The 17,168-nt window shown below is 41.7% G+C and overlaps 1 protein-coding gene across 1 annotated transcript; it reads right to left on the bottom strand.

Annotated features, from left to right (window-relative positions):
• Positions 1-15,260: 15,260 nt before the first annotated feature.
• LOC306647105 (olfactory receptor 7A10-like) lies at positions 15,261-16,187 on the bottom strand (the record flags this gene model as incomplete). The annotated part of the gene is made up of 1 exon (XM_079116126.1): positions 15,261-16,187. The coding sequence occupies one exon, from the start codon at positions 16,185-16,187 to the stop codon at positions 15,261-15,263; it is 927 nt and encodes a 308-aa protein (XP_078972252.1).
• Between the last annotated feature and the right edge of the window lie 981 nt (positions 16,188-17,168).

Here is a 17,168-nt window from a genome sequence, read left to right as displayed (position 1 = left end):
AACTTCAACAAAATGATTGCAAAATGAGTTCAATGGCATGCTAAGAGGACTAGTACCTCCTTGTAATACATGAGCTGAAGTGCCCCTGATCTATAACACTCACCATGAAATCCTGCACCTCTCATAACATTCTGTCAACTTTTCTCAGAGGATTTATCCCTGAGCACATTATACTTACATGCATTTGTTTCTGTGTACTCTACATTTGCCATTATAATCTCAGCTCCAAACAAAAAGAGATTCTACCTGTTCTGTTCCTTTTATATAAAAACTTGAAGAAATTAAGAAACTACATAGAAAAAATAATCAGACAAGTAAATGGCTTCAAATTAACTTTATTAAATAAGATTTAATGAAAATCTAAAATAAAATTTCCATCAAAAGAACTGAAATAAACATGAGTCTAATTCAAGATTGACAAACACCTAGAAATAAAATATTTAAAAGATACTTTGTGGGGGGTTTCAAGATGGTGGACTAGAGGGTGGCTGCATTTCATGTTGCTCCAGGACTCAGGATTCAAAGGAGGAGATATTGAGAGACTTGGAACAAACTCAAAGCAGCCGGATGAGTCTCTCCCGTTGGGGAGGCGTCCCAGATGGGGTGGTAGTCCCGGAATGCAGGGAACTTTGTGAAGTAGAGCTGCCCGGTGAGACACCCCTCCCCCCGCTTGAGCAGTGAACTCGGACACCTGGGAGCATCGTAGAGGAGGCCGCTCAGCACAGTGCTTGGACTCGGAGCAACCACTGGGGCTCTGGGCGGTTGCCCAGAGGAGCGGCTGGGAGGAGAGGTGTTTGGACTCAGAGTGACCACTCCTCAACACTGGGGCCTGCCCAGAGGAGGAGGAGGAGGAGGAGCATGGCCACTTGGACTCGGAGACTGCACCAAAGCTGCAGGCAGTTGCCAGAGGAGGAGCTGCGTGGTGAGCTGTTTGGACTCAAAGCCACCGCTCCTGAACACCAGGGCCTACCCTGAGGAGGAGGAGGAGGAACACGGTAGGTCGCTTGGACTTGGAGTGACTGTGCCAGAGCTACAGGCGGTTCCCAGAGGAGGAGCTGCGCAGCGAGCTGTTTGGACTCAGAGCGACCGCTTCTGAACACCAGGGACCCGCCGGGAGGAGGAGGAGAAGTGCAGCGGGTCGCTTGGACTTGAGTGACTGCATTAGAGCTCCAGGAGGCTGCTCAGAGGAGGAGGCGAGTGGTGAGTTGTTTGGACTCAAAGCAACCGCTTCTGAACACCGGGGGGCTGCCTGGAGGAGGAGCGCAGCGAGTCGCTTGGTCTTGAGCAGCCGCACCAGAGGTCAGGGGGCTGCCCAGAGGAGGCATGCAGCAGGTCGCTTGGACTCACAGCGACTCAGAGCGACTGCTCCTGAATACCCGGGGGACTGCCCGGAGGAGAAGGAGGAACGGGGCGGGTCACTTGGACTCGGAGTGATTGCCCAGGGCTACGGGCAGTACGCGGGAGGAGGAGGTGTGCAGTGAGTTGCTTGGTCTCCTAGTGACCACTCTGGAACACTGGGCAGCTGTCTGGAGGAAGAGGCGTGCGGCGGGTCACCGGGTCTCGGAGGGATGGAACGGGGCTCCAGGTGGCTGCTCAGAGGAGGGGCCACATAGCCAGGCAAATAGGTGCAGAGCAGGGTCCCAGGACCTAGGAGGCTTCTTGGTGGAAGAGCCACACAGAGACACGCTTAGGGGCGGAGCGAAGGTTCCAGGACTGCGGGCAGATTCTCTGAGGAGAGGCAGCCTAAGGAGACTCGTCTGCGAAGGGTGAGGCTCCCAGGTCCTGGAGGTAGGTCTGGGCCCCTGGGAACATTGCAGAGGAAGGCAGCCCAGCCCAGGTGGGAATTGTAGATTGAGGGGAACCTCTAGGAGGGGAACTGACCAGTGAGAGCCCCCCACCGGGTGAGTCTTCCCTGCCAGGTGAGGTTTTCCCACAAGGACGGTAAAACCAGAGACTCAGGCCCAAACAGGCCTTGCCTCAGCCCACAGGCTAGTTCCCCTTTGGATGACCATTGGTCAACAAGTGGAGGCACCTCTGCCCACTAGCAGGGAATATACCCCACCTGAAGGCCACCACCCTAGAGAGCCAACTTCCTTGTGGAGCACCGCACTATCAACTTCCTCTAAGATGTCAACCTACTGAAAGCTAAGAGGGGATATACTAGAAATCTTCAGGGACATTGTAAGTCAATAGAGGAAATCTGTAATATCTCAGCGGTCCACTGATACCTGAACAATATGAGAAAACAAGGTAAGAAAATGCCCCAAACAAATCTAGATGTTACATCAATAAAACCCAATGACAGCATGGCAGGAGAAATGATAGAAAAGGAGTTCAGAATGTACATAATTAAAATGATCAGAGAAGCAAACGAGGAGATGAAAGAGCAAATGCAGGCACTGAATGATGAGATGAAAGAGCAAATGCAGGCATTGAATGATCGCATCAATCAACAGTTAAAAGAGCAAATACAGGAAGCAAAAGATCATTTCAATAAAGAGGTAGAGATATTGAAAAAAAAACAAACAGAAATCCTTGAAATGAAGGAAACAATAAACCAAATTAAGAACTCCATAGAAAGCATATCCAATAGGATAGAACACCTGGAAGACAGAACCTCAGACATTGAAGACAAAATATTTAACCTTGAAAACAAAGTTGAACAAACAGAGAAGATGGTAAGAAATCATGAACAGAATCTACAAGAACTATGGGATATCATGAAAAGGCCAAATTTAAGAATTATTGGGATTGAGGAAGGCTTAGAGAAACAAACCAAAGGAATGAACAATTTATTCAATGAAATAATATCAGAAAATTTCCCAAATCTGAAGAATGAAATGGAAAATCAAGTTCAAGAGGCTTATAGGACTCCAAATACACAAAATTACAACAGACCCACACCAAGGCACATTATAATGAAAATACCTAACATACAAAATAAAGACAGAATTTTAAAGGCTGTGAGAGAAAAGAACCAAATTACATTCAGGGGGAAACCAATACGGATATCGGCAGATTTTTCAATCCAGACCCTAAAAGCTAGAAGGGCCTGGAACAACATTTTTCAAGCCCTGAAAGAAAATGGATGCCAACCAAGAATCTTATACCCAGCAAAACTTACCTTCAAATTTGACGATGAAATAAAATCCTTCCATGATAAACAAAAGCTAAAAGAATTTACAAAAAGAAAGCAAACATTACAGAATATTCTCAGCAAAATATTCCATGAGGAAGAGATGAAAAACAAAGAAGCAAATCAGCAAAGGGAGGAATTATCCTAAAGGAATTGTCAAATAAAGGAGGAACCAAGTCATGTCAAATAAATAAATAAATAAATAAGTAAATAAAATAAAATAAATGAACCAAATGACCAGGAATACAAATCGTATCTCAATAATAACCCAGAATGTTAATGGCCTGAATTCATCAATCAAAAGACATAGACTGGCAGATTGGATTAAAAAGAAAGATCCAACAATATGTTGCCTGCAAGAGACTCACCTCATAGAAAAAGATACCCATAGACTAAAGGTGAAAGGATGGGGAAAAACATACCATGCACATGGACTCAGCAAAAAAGCTGGAGTATCCATCCTCATTTCAGATAATGTGGGCTTCAAGCCAAAGTTAGTCAGAAGGGATAAAGAAGGACATTTCATACTGCTTAAGGGAAGCATAAATCAGCAGGATATAACAATCATAAACATCTATGCCCCAAACAGTGGCTCATCCATGCATGTCAAACAAATCCTTCTCAATTTCAGAAACCAAATAGACCATAGCACAATAATACTAGGTGATTTTAACATGCCTCTCTCACCACTGGACAGATCTTCCAAACAAATACTGAACAAAGAAACCATACATCTAAATGTATGGATAATTTAGACTTAACAGACATTTATAGAGTATACCATCCAACCAAGATGGTTCCTTCTCAGCAGCACATGGATCCTTCTGTAAAACAGACCATATATTATGACACAAAGCTAATGTTAGCAAATACAAGAAGATAGAGACACTACCTTGTATTCTATCAGATCATAATGAATTGAAGTTAGAAATAAATGAAAGAGTAAAAAACAGAAACTACTCCAACACCATGAGATTAAACAATATTCTCTTATATGATGAATGGATAACAGAAGATATTAGGAAGGAAATTAAAAAATTCTTAGATGTAAATGAGAACAAAGAAACATCATATCAAAATCTCTGGGACACTATGAAAGCAGTACTTAGAGGAAAATTTATTTCATGGAGTGCATTTAATAAAAGAAGTAAAACTCAACAAATAAACGACCTAACACTACGGCTCAAAGCCCTAGAAAAAGAAGAACAGACCAGCACCAAAAGTAGTGGAAGAGAGGAAATAATTAAAATCAGAGCTGAAATCAATGATATTGAAACAGAAGAAAACAATACAAAAAATTGACAAAATCAATAGTTGGTTCTTCGAAAAAATAAACAAAATTGATAAACCTTTAGCCACACTAACAAAGAGAAGACGAGAGAAACACAAATCACTAAAATTCGGAATGAACAAGGAAATATCACAACAGACACGATTGAAATACAAAACATAATTAGAAACTATTTTAAAATGTATACTCCAACAAAATAGAAAATTTCGAAGACATCAACAGGTTTCTAGAGGCATATGAATTGTCTAAACTGAACGAGGAGGACATAAACAATTTAAATAGACCAATTTCAAGTAATGAAATAGAAGAAGTCATCAAAAACCTACCAACAAAGAAAAGTCCGGGACCAGATGGGTTCTCAGCCGAGTTCTACAAAACCTTTAAAGAAGAGCTCATTCCAGTACTTCTCAAAGTATTCCATAAAATAGAAGAGGAGGGAACCCTCCCAAAGTCATTCTATGAAGCCAGTATCACACAGATACCTAAACCAAACAGAGACACAGCGAGGAAAGAAAACTTCAGACTAATATCCTTAATGAACATTGTCGCAAAAATTCTCAATAAAATTTTAGCAAATCACATACAAAAACATATTAAAAAGATAGTGCACCATGATCAAGTGGGTTTCATACCAGGGATGCAAGGTTGGTTCAACATCAGGAAATCAATAAATGTAATTCACCATATCAACAGACTAAAAGTCAAGAATCACATGATAATTTCAATAGATGCAGAAAAAGCATTTGATAAAATACAGCACCCCTTCATGCTCAAAACACTAGAAAAAATAGGGATAGTGGGAACATTCCTTAACATTGTAAAGGCCATCTATGCTAAGCCCATGGCTAATATCATTCTAAATGGTGAAAAACTGAAAGCATTCCCCCTAAAAACTGGAACAAGACAGGGATGCCCGCTTTCACCACTTCTATTCAATATCGTCCTTGAACCTCCAGCCACAGCAATTAGACGGACCAAAGAAATTAAAGGGATACGAATAGGAAAAGAAGAACTCAAACTATTCCTATTTGCTGATGATATGATTGTATACTTAGAGCAACCAGGAAATTCCACCAGAAAACTTTTAGAACTCATAAGTGAATTCATTAAAGTAGCGGGATATGAGACCAATGCACATAAATCTAATGCATTTTTTTAAATAAGTGATGAATCTTTGGAAAGAATAATTAGGAAAACTACCCCATTCACAATAGCCTTGAAAAAAATAAAATACTTGGGAATCAATCTCACAAAAGAAGTGAAAGACCTCTACAATGGGAACTATAGAACACTAAAGAAAGAAAATAAAGAAAACCTTAGAAGATGGAAAGATCTCCCATGTTCTTGGATAGGAAGAATTAATATTGTCAAAATGGCCATACTACCTAAAGTGCTATACAGATTCAATGCAATTCCAATTAAAATCCCAATGATGTGCCTTACAGAAAGAGAGCAAGCAATTATGAAATTCATCTGGAAGAATAAGAAACCAAGAATAGCTAAAGGAATCCTTAGCAGGAAGAATGAAACAGGGGGTATTGCAATACCAGATCTTCAACTCTACTACAAAGCAATAGTAACAAAAACGGCATGGTATTGGTACCAAAATAGAAAGGTAGATCAATGATACAAAATAGATGACATGGACACAAACCCAAATAAATACAATTTTCTCATACTAGACAAAGGGGCCAAAAATATGCAATGGAGACAAGATAGCTTGTTCAACAAATGGTGCTGGGAGAATTGGAAATCCATAGGCAACAGAATGAAATTGAACCCGTATCTCTCACCTTGCACAAAACTAAACTCAAAATGGATTAAGGACCTCGGAATCAGACCAGACACCCTGCAGATTATAGAAGAAAAAGTAGGTCCAGAACTTGAACATGTCGGCTTAGGACCAGACTTCCTCCACAGGACTCCCATAGCACAAGAAATAAAAGCAAGAATCAACAAGTGGGATAGATTCAAACTAAAAAGCTTTCTCTCAGCAAAGGAAACTATCAGCAATGCGAAGAAAGAGCCTACAGAGTGGGAGAATATCTTTGCCACTAATACTACAGATAGAGCGCTAATTTCCAGAATCTATAAAGAACTCAAAAAACTCTACACCAAGAATACAAATAATCCAATCGACAAATGGGCTAAGGAAATGAACAGACACTTCACAGAAGATCTACAAGCAACCAACAAACATATGGAAAAATGTTCAACATCTCTCGTAATAAGAGAAATGCAAATCAAAACCACCCTAAGATTCCATCTCACCCCAATTAGAATGGCAGTTATCAAGAATACAAGCAACAACAGGTGTTGGCAAGGATGTGGGGAGAAAGGTACACTCATACATTGCTGGTGGGGCTGTAAATTAGTGCAGCCACTCTGGAAAGCACTGTGGAGATTCCTTAGAAAACTTGGAATGGACCCACCATTTGTCCCAGCTATCCCCCTCCTTGGCCTATACCCAAAGGACTTAAAATCAGCATACTACAGAGATACAGCCACATCAATGTTCATAGCTGTTCAATTCACCATAGCCAGATTGTGGAACCAACCTAGATGTCCTTCAGTTGATGAATGGATAAAGAAAGTGTGGTATATATATAATGGAATATTATTCAGCCATAAAGAATGATAAAATTATGGCATTTGCAGGCAAATGGATGAAACTGGAGAATATCATGCTAAGTGAGATAAGCCAATCTCAAAAAACCAGAGGTCGAATTATATTGCTAATAAGTGGATGAGGACACATAATGGGGGGAGGGAGCGGTTAGTGTTAGTGTTAGAGTTAGGGTTAGGGAGGGGGGCAAAAATAAAGGAAGGAAGGACTGTATAGAGGGAAAAGAGGGGTGGGAGGGGTTGGGGGAAGGGGAAAAAAACAGAATGAATCAAACAACATTACCCTATGTAAATTTATGATTACACAAATGGTATGCCTTTACGCCATGTACAGAGAAACAACATGTATCCCATTTGTTTACAATAAAAAAAGATACTTTGTGTGAATTTCCTTCTGCATATCAGAGAGAATATTTAGTCTTTGTTTTTTGTTTGACTTTAAAATATATAAAACCAATACAATTTTAAAAAAGAGATACTTTCTAAAGAGCAACAAATGAAACCGTATCCAAAGTTATAACTTCACCCTTTAAAAACGTGATTGGATCCAGATATCTCCTGATACTGGACCTAAGGTTAAGAAAGATGGAATTGTGTAGCCACCATGGTTAAAGCCTGTGCACAGCTCCCTTCCTGACTTCCTGCCAGGCACCTGGGCCAGGTGTGTTCCTGCATCTTCTCATCTATTCCCAGCAGTAAGCCAAGGAAGCCAAGTGCCTATTCCGACTGTGTAGAGAGGAGATCTCCTAGGGGTGATGAAACTCCTTTGTATGAAGCTTGTGCTCATGAGAAAGAAACAGACAACCTTCACTTGAGTGCAATAGAATATGTCTCACAAGAGGGCAGAGGGTGATTGCTACTCATAATAATAGAATCAACACCAGAGGCAAAAAAGGAGTAATAAGGAAAAACAGATAAGTGCTGAGATGCAGAATGGTATAAAAGGAACTTGATTACTACAGATCATGAAGAAGATCATTAAACATAAGAAGCTATGGAGCAATGTGACCGAATCATATGTTTGGCCATATGAAATGTACAAATTTTCACACATTCCCCCTCAAAAATGTCAATACATATATAAAGAACTAAATTTCAAACAGCAAACTTCATTGAAATTAATTTCCAATTCTTTCTTTGCCATCAGAATTGAAAAATATCCAATTCCCATAAAAGCAAAAATTTCAAATTGCAAAGCCAAAAAAAAAAAAAAAAAGGCTAACATGCTAAGAAAACATGTATTCAGCCTCTGAACTGAGAACTATAGAACAGTAAAGAAAGAAATTTGAGAAAGCCTTAGAGATGGAGAGAGGCCCCATGTTCTTGTGTAGGCAGCCTATGTAGTAAGGAAAGAATTGCAAATAAAGCTCTTTAATTTTGTACTTTAACCCATGAAATAAAACTGACTTCATTACTGTGAATGCCCAGCATGAGAAAGACACTGTGAGACGTATGTCTCCTGAACGGTTGTTGCAAGGTTACATTTGTAAGCAGCCCATTAGTCTGACCTAGGTAATGAATTGAAAGGACTCCAATAAACTTCAGGCTGCAGTGAAAGAAAAGCCCTCCCCTCATTGTGTGCCCACCACACCTAAGACTCATTTTGCCTAAACTGCTACTGGGAACTCCCTGGATATGTTCCCTTATTATGGAAAATACTTTTTACCACTTTCCAGTTTCATGAAATTGGACTCTGTTCCCATTATACAGTTGTCACGAATGAGCGAGGCATTGCAAAGTCTGAGAGAGGCTTCACTGTATCATGTTTAAAAAGTTGCAGGAGACTTAGTCAGCACACGGACACACAGCTCTCTCACGGACACTCCGCTCTCTCAGTTCTGGGCTGGGCTAGCTAACTTCTGTCAGCTTCTGTTCTGGCTGAATATTCCCGGCAGTACCTACCAGCATCTTAGACTCACTTAGATGGGTCTCTGGGAAGGTCTCCCTGTGGATTCTGGATAGCTCTCCAGTTGATGGTGGAGACTGAAGCTCTGGCCCCAGACAAGACAGCATGAGGAGTGAAGCTCAGGCCCCCAAGCCTGAATTAGGACTCCAGGACAAACCACCACATCCTGCTGTTCAGCCTGTGGTTGCATATTCTGAGGGACAACATCAGGGCATCTACTTGTAGCTCCCTGTCTGCTCATTAGGTACAGTTCCACTCACCACTCCATCCTCTGTGCACCTGACTTCCTGGGGGACATTGGTCTGAGCAGAAAGGAAAATGTTCCTGCTCATTCTGTGTTCCCAAGAGATCAGGGCAATTAGGTGAATCCAGTCTTTGTTTTTCTTTGTCCATAAAATCCTCCACCTTGCGGAAGACTAGACCCCTCAGCATTTTTGACCGATCCTTACCTACAGTTTCCTCCAGGGTGTGAGGTACTTGGCTTTGCTAGATCCGTGGAGTTCCCAAGCACTGGCTTGTTGGGTCATACCTCCCAATAAGTTCAGAAAATTGCTGTTCCCTTTTCATCAGGGGAGAGAACTCTGTTTCTTTGTTATAAAGTCATGGGGATTTAACAGAACCTTTGAATTCATGATGATTTTTACAAAGCTTTTAGGATTTTCATGTTTGGAACACAAGTTAAAATGGTTATTTAAGAAATAATTTAGGATCACCATTTCCTTGGGAAAAAAATCGTCATTCATGACTTAATTTTTAAAACATCATCCAATTATTACAAAATATTTAGATTTTTTTGTGTGTAGCACAAACTGAAATTAGAATCTTACAAAGATTGTTTTATTTAATCTTACAGGTGGACATTAATGAGGACAATTACATCAGGGACTCACATTTGTATAAATGGAGCCCGGAGAGGTTGAGAGATGTGCTTCCAGTTGTGAACTAAGTAACAATGAGTTTTCCTCCTGGAGTTCCCAGTTCTCCTGCTCCAGGGCACTGGTCTTCCATGTGGCATGATGGTGCCTCCTGGAGACAGGTTGCAATGTTGGAGGAAGGTTTGAGTTGCTACAACTTGGCATTTGCACTAAACCTAGTGGGTTGAGGCCAGGGATGCTTCTCAATGGCCAGCAAAGCACAGGACACCACACATCAAAGCGGGATTTGCACAAATGTCCACAGTAGGGAATTTGAGAAATACTTCTTCATCGAGAATCTTTCCAACTTCAGTGCAAATATGAAGCACTTGGGGATCTTGTTGAAATGCAGGCTGTGATTGGCAGGTTAGTGTGGCCAGAGATTGTGCTTTTGTAAGAACTCCCACTTGACATTGAGGCTGTCAGTCCCAGTGAAGGAAACTCTCTTTTTTTACTCAAAGCACAGAAAAATTGTATTTGTGGCCTACAAGATAATATTTTCAAAGCACATACATTGAGGAATGACTAAATACAGCTAATTTTCGGGTTCATCACTTCATATAATTATTATTTTTTAGTTGAGAACACTCAGCATCTATTCAGCTTGTTAAAGATTCTGTTTCTAACACTAGTGACCAAGTTCTAGATCTCTGGAACCCTTCCTCCTGTCTAGCTGAACCTTGAATCCTTTGACAAAGCTCTCTCCCACAACCCCACTAACCACATGATTTTAGATCCCACAAGTGAGTGAAATCATGTGGCATTTCTTGTTCTGTCTCACTAATTTCACTTCCATGATGACTTCCATTTCCATCTGTGAGTCCACAATTCAAAGGATTTCTTCCATGTTTATGGTTGAACCATATTCCTCGGTGTCTACATGTGTCCATTACTTTATTCATCCATACATTGATGAACACTTATGAGGATTTCATATCTGCCTATTCTGAATTGTTGTAATGAGGAGAAGTGCAGAAGTCCCTGAGATGCTAAGTTCACTTCTTTGGATGAACGTCGTCAGTGGTGGAATCGCTGGAATCCAAGGCCTCCTCCACAGTGAATTTCTCCATCTCCTCAGTTCTGATTGTAGGTGGTTGGGTGCTGGACCCTGTAGATCATTTTCTGACAGAACAAGTTGACATTTCTCTCTTGAATGTGTCCCTCATGTCAGGAAATGAAAGTTGCTGTCTTTGGCTCCTTATATATGAATCTGGTACATTCACCCTTCTGTATGGGGTTTCTGTGTGAACTAAGCCATCAGTTAAAGCTCACAGGATATGACCTGCCCAGAGCAGATACTTCACAGACAGCAGCCATTGTGACCTTCACCTTCGTCCTCATTGACTGAGGTCCCTGTGACAACATCAGGGTTTCCAGACACAGAAAATGAGTCCAGTGTTGATCTGTTCCTGGGAGACGGGGAGTGGTGGAGGAGGGGTCCTGGTCCCAGGACCCAGGCGGGCAGCTCAGCTCCTGATTCCAACACCCTATGCTGTGTTGAATAATGGGCACCATCAGTGACCCACCCACAAGGTCTCCAATTATGCACAGTAAGGATTTTCATACTCTTTTATGCTGATTTCCTATGTTTCACTATTGGGAAAATGTATAAAACAAATGTTTCTTGGGGCATCAAGTTATTTCTCCCTTGCTTCTTGCCTTCCTGTTACAAATCCATAGAATATAATTCACAAACTTTTTTGATGCCACCAGAAATATGAAATCTTTTCTCTCTGATTCTGCCTTATGGAGAACTTGTTTTATATTTTATGACTAGTTATCACTCCCACATTTTCTGCTGGAGGAAATGAAAGTCCTAAACTACTTTGAATGTTGGCCCTGTCATGCCTGATATGAATGCATGTCCCTTCTGCACGAATTTGGACGTGGACGAGTGTTAATTTTGGGTGTCTACTTGTGTTAATTGAGAGGTGCCAGGAGAACTGGTCAATCTTCACTTCTCTGTGCATCTGGGTGTGTATTTGCAGAGAAGACTGGCAGTAGGCAGAGTGACGGAGCATCCTTAGTATAACCAACACCACCCAAATGTCTGGGGCCCTGGACTGAACAGGAAAGCAGAACAAGGGGAAGCTCTCTGCCGTCTCTTCTTTCTGGAGCAGGCATGTTCTCTCTTGCTTCTGCTGCTGGACATCTGACCCCAGATTCCTAAGCCTTGGCCTCTGCCACTGAGTCTGGGTGTCTCTCATATTGGACTGGGTGCTGCACCATTGTCCTCCCTGGCACTTTGGCCTCTGGCATCTTGGACTGAGTCAAGTGTTTGGCTTCTCTGCATCTGCACAGTCATTGTGCAAATACTCAGGCTCTGTGATCACGAGAATCAATCTCCTATCTGAACCTACATCTCCATCTACCATCTGTCTACTTTCTCTGGAGAAGCCTAATGCAAAGTGCCTTGCATTAGTTGATAGAATGAGGGCAGACATGACCTGCACTGTGGGAAGAAGCTGCAGGAGGCAGGTGGGATTCTGCCACTTCCTTTTCTTCTGCTGTGTAGGAAGGGTGGGTTCCTCTTTGTGGGGCTCTTTCATTAGCCACACACTCCCAGAATGATGATCCACATGGATCACCTGAGTCAGAGCCACACACCTTGAAACCCACAATGAATGGGCCCAGGCTGTGTTCATGGAAAAGCACTCTAGCTTGGACTCGGTTTGTTTTCTGCAGAAGAAAGCAACACACTCCTCAAATGATCCCATGTGCCTCCAAATCCACCCTTGCTGCAGCATGTGTCAGAAAGTCCTTTCTTCCCCTCACTGACTGACCTCCTCTCCTGAGTACACAGGGTGTGTTAAGTCCTGTGTCTGTTGATGGACACTGTTGTTCTCACCTTTTTGCTACTAGGAATAATGTTGCTATGGGCATTGTTGTTCAAGCATCTTTTGAGACCCTGTTTTCCCTTCTTTGGGTGAATGCACACAAGGTGGTATTCCTAGGTGATATGATAGTTCTCGGTCTAAACCTCTGAGGAATTGTCAGAGTTACAGTTTCTGCAGTAACTGCAACATATACATTCCCAGGAGTAATGGAAGAGGGTTCCAAATTCTTATCTTCACAAATGTTGCTATTTTCCCTTTAAGAATTTATTACTATTTTATTTTGACTGAACCAATACTTGTACATGTTTGTGGAATATACAATATCATACTTTGATAAATGTGTACATTTTATAATGATTAATTTAGATAATTAGCATAGCCACCTTCTTAATCATATATAATTTCTTTGTAGTGAAATCAAATACCATTCTAGCTTTTTAAAAACACATATTACTTATTATTAGCTTTAGTCAACTTACCATTCAACACAACACCAGAATTATTCCTCCCATCTTTCTACCATCGTATCCATGGGCCACATTACACCCCTTACTCCTGCTGCCTCTGCCATCCAGACCCTGGTAATCTCTGATCTGCTTTCAGCTTCCACAGGGTCAGTCTTTTCAGACCTCACCTCTAAGTGAAATCATGCTGATTAGTTTTTCTGGGTTCATCTGAAGCGATGTGAAAAGCACCTTATTGTGGTTTTGGTTGCATCAAGCTCATGTTTTGGTCTCCCTAAGTAAAGTGCTATTGGGAGACAGTCACCACTGCTCCTTGGACTGTTGTCACTGATGACTGCCACACTCATGGCAGAGCTGAGTCACCGTGAGAGACCATCTGCCTGTGCAGCCAAGACATGTACTATCTGCCCCTTCACAGAAGGTTAGTGGCCTCTCCATTAAACAAGTAGGCAAGGTGTGAACTGTATTAGGGAATGTGTGTGTGTGTGTGTGTGCATGTGTGTGTATGTGTGTGTGTGTGTGTGTGTGTGTGTGTGTGAGGTTTCCGAGGTAAGAGGTTCTTGGTAGATAAAAGAAATGATAGAGAGAAGGAAAGTCCCCCACCTTTCCAAGCCGTCATCCCTGCAGTCTTTGACTATGCACATGATCTTTAGCACACAGCTGTGAATATTGTCTTTAAAGTTTGTAGCAAATGCCAAAAAAGGAAGTAGCTGATTAGTATTCTTGCCCTCTGTTCTGTTTCCTTTGTTTATTGTGATGGTTCCATAATGCTGTATAACAAGCATTCCTAAATGCCAATCGTTTAATGTAATGCCTTTATTCAAATGGGAACATAAGGAAGGAGTTATTCTGAGCTTGTTTAGGTGGAGGAATAAACATGTTCAAGCAGGAGAGCTTGTGGCCTGATATCACAAAACTGGGCAAGAATCCAGGCTCTTTTGCAAGTTATACAGAGGCTATGATGATTGTACTGATGCCTGAGCACAAAGGATGGATATACAAAGGATGGATATATATATATATATATATATATATATATATATATATATATATCTAAGATGGATGATATTGATATTGCTCATTTACTACCTCTCTAGGTGCTATGGAAACATTCAGAGAGGGGAGGATATTTCTTCGTGAACAACATAAGAATACATTTTTCTAGGCAGCATGAGAAATTTTCAAGCAAAAATGTAAATATAAGTCAATAATAAACCCTAAGAATTGCCCACCATTGTGATTAAACCAGAAGACTACTCTTTCACACTTCAGGGATTTTTTTTGCAGTATGAAAAGACAGTTTGCACAGCAATACATGTGCAATGCACAGGTCTGTCATCATATTTAAGGTCCTCTCTGATTCTGAGGCCAAATAAATCAACCTATTCTTTGTAATTGACTTTGTGCTGCAGCATCTCTTGGACATGCAGATTAGATACCTTGTTTTTGCCAATGAATATGGTAGATACCGAGGACACCAAGCTGTAGAAGAAAACAGAATCATAATAAAGAGAAGAAATACTTCTGCTCAGTCACAAAACGAATGAGTCCGTTAAAACTCACATTGTTAGTAGGAGCAGACAAGGACAGTGAGGTACTAAGAAGTGATGAACCCTAAGAGCAAACTGATCATGCCTCTTCTCCAGCATGAAATAATGCAAATGGCCTTCATTGTCAAGTGGGGGATTTTCCATCTGAGGAGAACAGCTCAGGACAATGTTTTCAGTACCAACAAACCCAAACTAACTTGGTATGATCTATGTCCTTAGAAGAAATTGTTCTTCAGAAAATGATGTTGTCTCATGAAATAAATCAGATTTTCCAGTCTTTCTAATCCATGGTGGAAAACATCTTTGAGGGACTGTGCCGCTGGTAAAGGGGATGCTGAGAGGACGTCAGAGCAGCAAGTTTCCAGGGTGAGTTACATCCATTTTTGGGAGAAGTTAAAATAAAAGAAATGGAAACTCCAGAAAGCAAACAGGAGCCAGTTCTAGTGCCACAATCTGGTCAAAATATTGCCATTTCTTGCTCTGAGGCTTCAAGCCTCGCAATCACAGCAGTTTTAAGGACCAGAATAAAGAGGGCTTTTATATTTTCCCAAAGAGTGCTTTCAGAGTGCTCTTGATGTCCTTATTTCTCAGACTATAGATGAAGGGGTTCAGCATGGGGGTGACCACAGTGTACATCACTGAGGCTGTTGCAGTTGAAGGTGAGTTTTGGGTCACAGCAGAACTGAGGTACACACCCAGGAGTGTGGAATAAAAGAAGGAGACCAGGGAGAGGTGAGAAGCACAGGTGGAGAAGGCTTTGCGTTTGCCCTGAGCTGATGAGATTTTCAGGATGGAGGACACTATCTTGGAGTAGGAGTAAAGGATGCCAGCAAGGGGGCCTCCTCCCAGCAGCACAGCTGCAATATATACCAGCAGGTCATTAACAAAAGTGTCAGAGCAGGCACAGTGGACCACCTGATTAGGTTCACAGAAAAAGTGGGGGATTTCTAAGCGTGCGCAGAAGGAGAGCTGCAACACCATTAAGCTGTGCACTAAGGCATTGATGGCACTCATGATCCAGGATGCCAGCACCAGCAACCCACAGAGCGTGTGTTTCATGATGGTTATGTAGTGCAGGGGGTGGCAGATGGCCACATATCTGTCATAGGCCATCACAGCCAGAAGGAGGTTGTCCAGCACCACAAAAAATGTAAAAAAGCACATCTGTGTGATGCAGCCTGCATAGGTAATGACTTTGCCCTGCATCTGGAGGTTCACCAGCATCTTTGGGATGGTGGTGGAGGTGAAGCAGATGTCCACAAAGGACAGGTTGGCAAGAAAGAAGTACATGGGCGTGTGCAGGTGGGAGTCTGAGATGGTGGCCAGGATGATGAGCAGGTTCCCCAGCACAGTGACCAGGTACATGGAGAGGAAAAGCCCAAACATGAAGGGCTGCAGTTCTGCATCCACTGAAAATCCCAGAAGAAGAAATTCCAAAATTTGTGTGTCATTTTGTGGTTCCATGTGCTTTGGTTGAGACCAGGAAAGAGAAAAATAACATCATTATTTTTTCTATCTGGCTCCCTTTAACGCACCTCTGCCATCTCTAATCAGGAATTCCTGTCCCTCTGCTCCCTGTCCTCTCTGTATCACATGCCTTACAGTTTTAAGAAAATATTCCTTATGAACTTGTGGGACATACGTTGGTTCAACCATGTGCTAGTGGTTCCTGGCACTGTGGAGGCAGTGAGCCTTTAAAATAAAAGTACGTACAGTGTGTTCATGTGGATAATTATATGTATGTAAGGAAATTAATGAAAACCAGGAGCTGGACTTTGTGAAATTTCACAGTAAAGGAATGATACATGTTTGATCAGATAGATTTTAATTTTATTCAAACTATCCATGCATTAAAACATCACATGGACTCCAAAAATACATAGAATTTTATGTCAGTTAAAATATTAAAAATCTTGGTGAATCCCACCTCATGTATAACTTTTAATGTACCAATTTAAAAAAATGATAAATAGATGGGGGCAAGGGCAGTGGAGTAAAGCTGGGTGAAATGGGAGGGAGAAGTTACTAGGAACTGAAATGGAGCAAAGTATATTCCATGCAAGTGTGAGTATCTCAAAATGCACCCCACTATTACGTATAAGTGTAAGGCACTGATAACAACATTAAAATATAAAACCTTTATGAAAGAAATGATCCTATAACATCAGATGGTAATAACTGTTAAAAAGAAAACATGAGCAGGTAAGAGAAGAGTGGAAGGATGGAGGTGCTACTTTTTATGGGCACAGGTAAGACAGGCTAACAAGATGACATTTGGGTGGAGATCTCAAGGAAGAAATGAGAATCAGTGAGATTGACTGCAGAGTGTGTGCCTGGCTGGAGGAGTGAGCAGTGCAAAGTCCCTGCAGGTGATGCTGTTTCAAAACCCAGCCACCGTGGCCACCAGAGCCAACAGGAGGAGACAGAGGAGGGAGCTAGTCGGAG

The sequence above is a fragment of the Sciurus vulgaris genome (assembly GCF_902686455.1).
Source record: "Sciurus vulgaris genome assembly, chromosome: 16".
In the NCBI taxonomy this organism is placed as follows: domain Eukaryota; kingdom Metazoa; phylum Chordata; class Mammalia; order Rodentia; family Sciuridae; genus Sciurus; species Sciurus vulgaris.
This window is presented reverse-complemented; position numbering and strand designations above follow the sequence as displayed.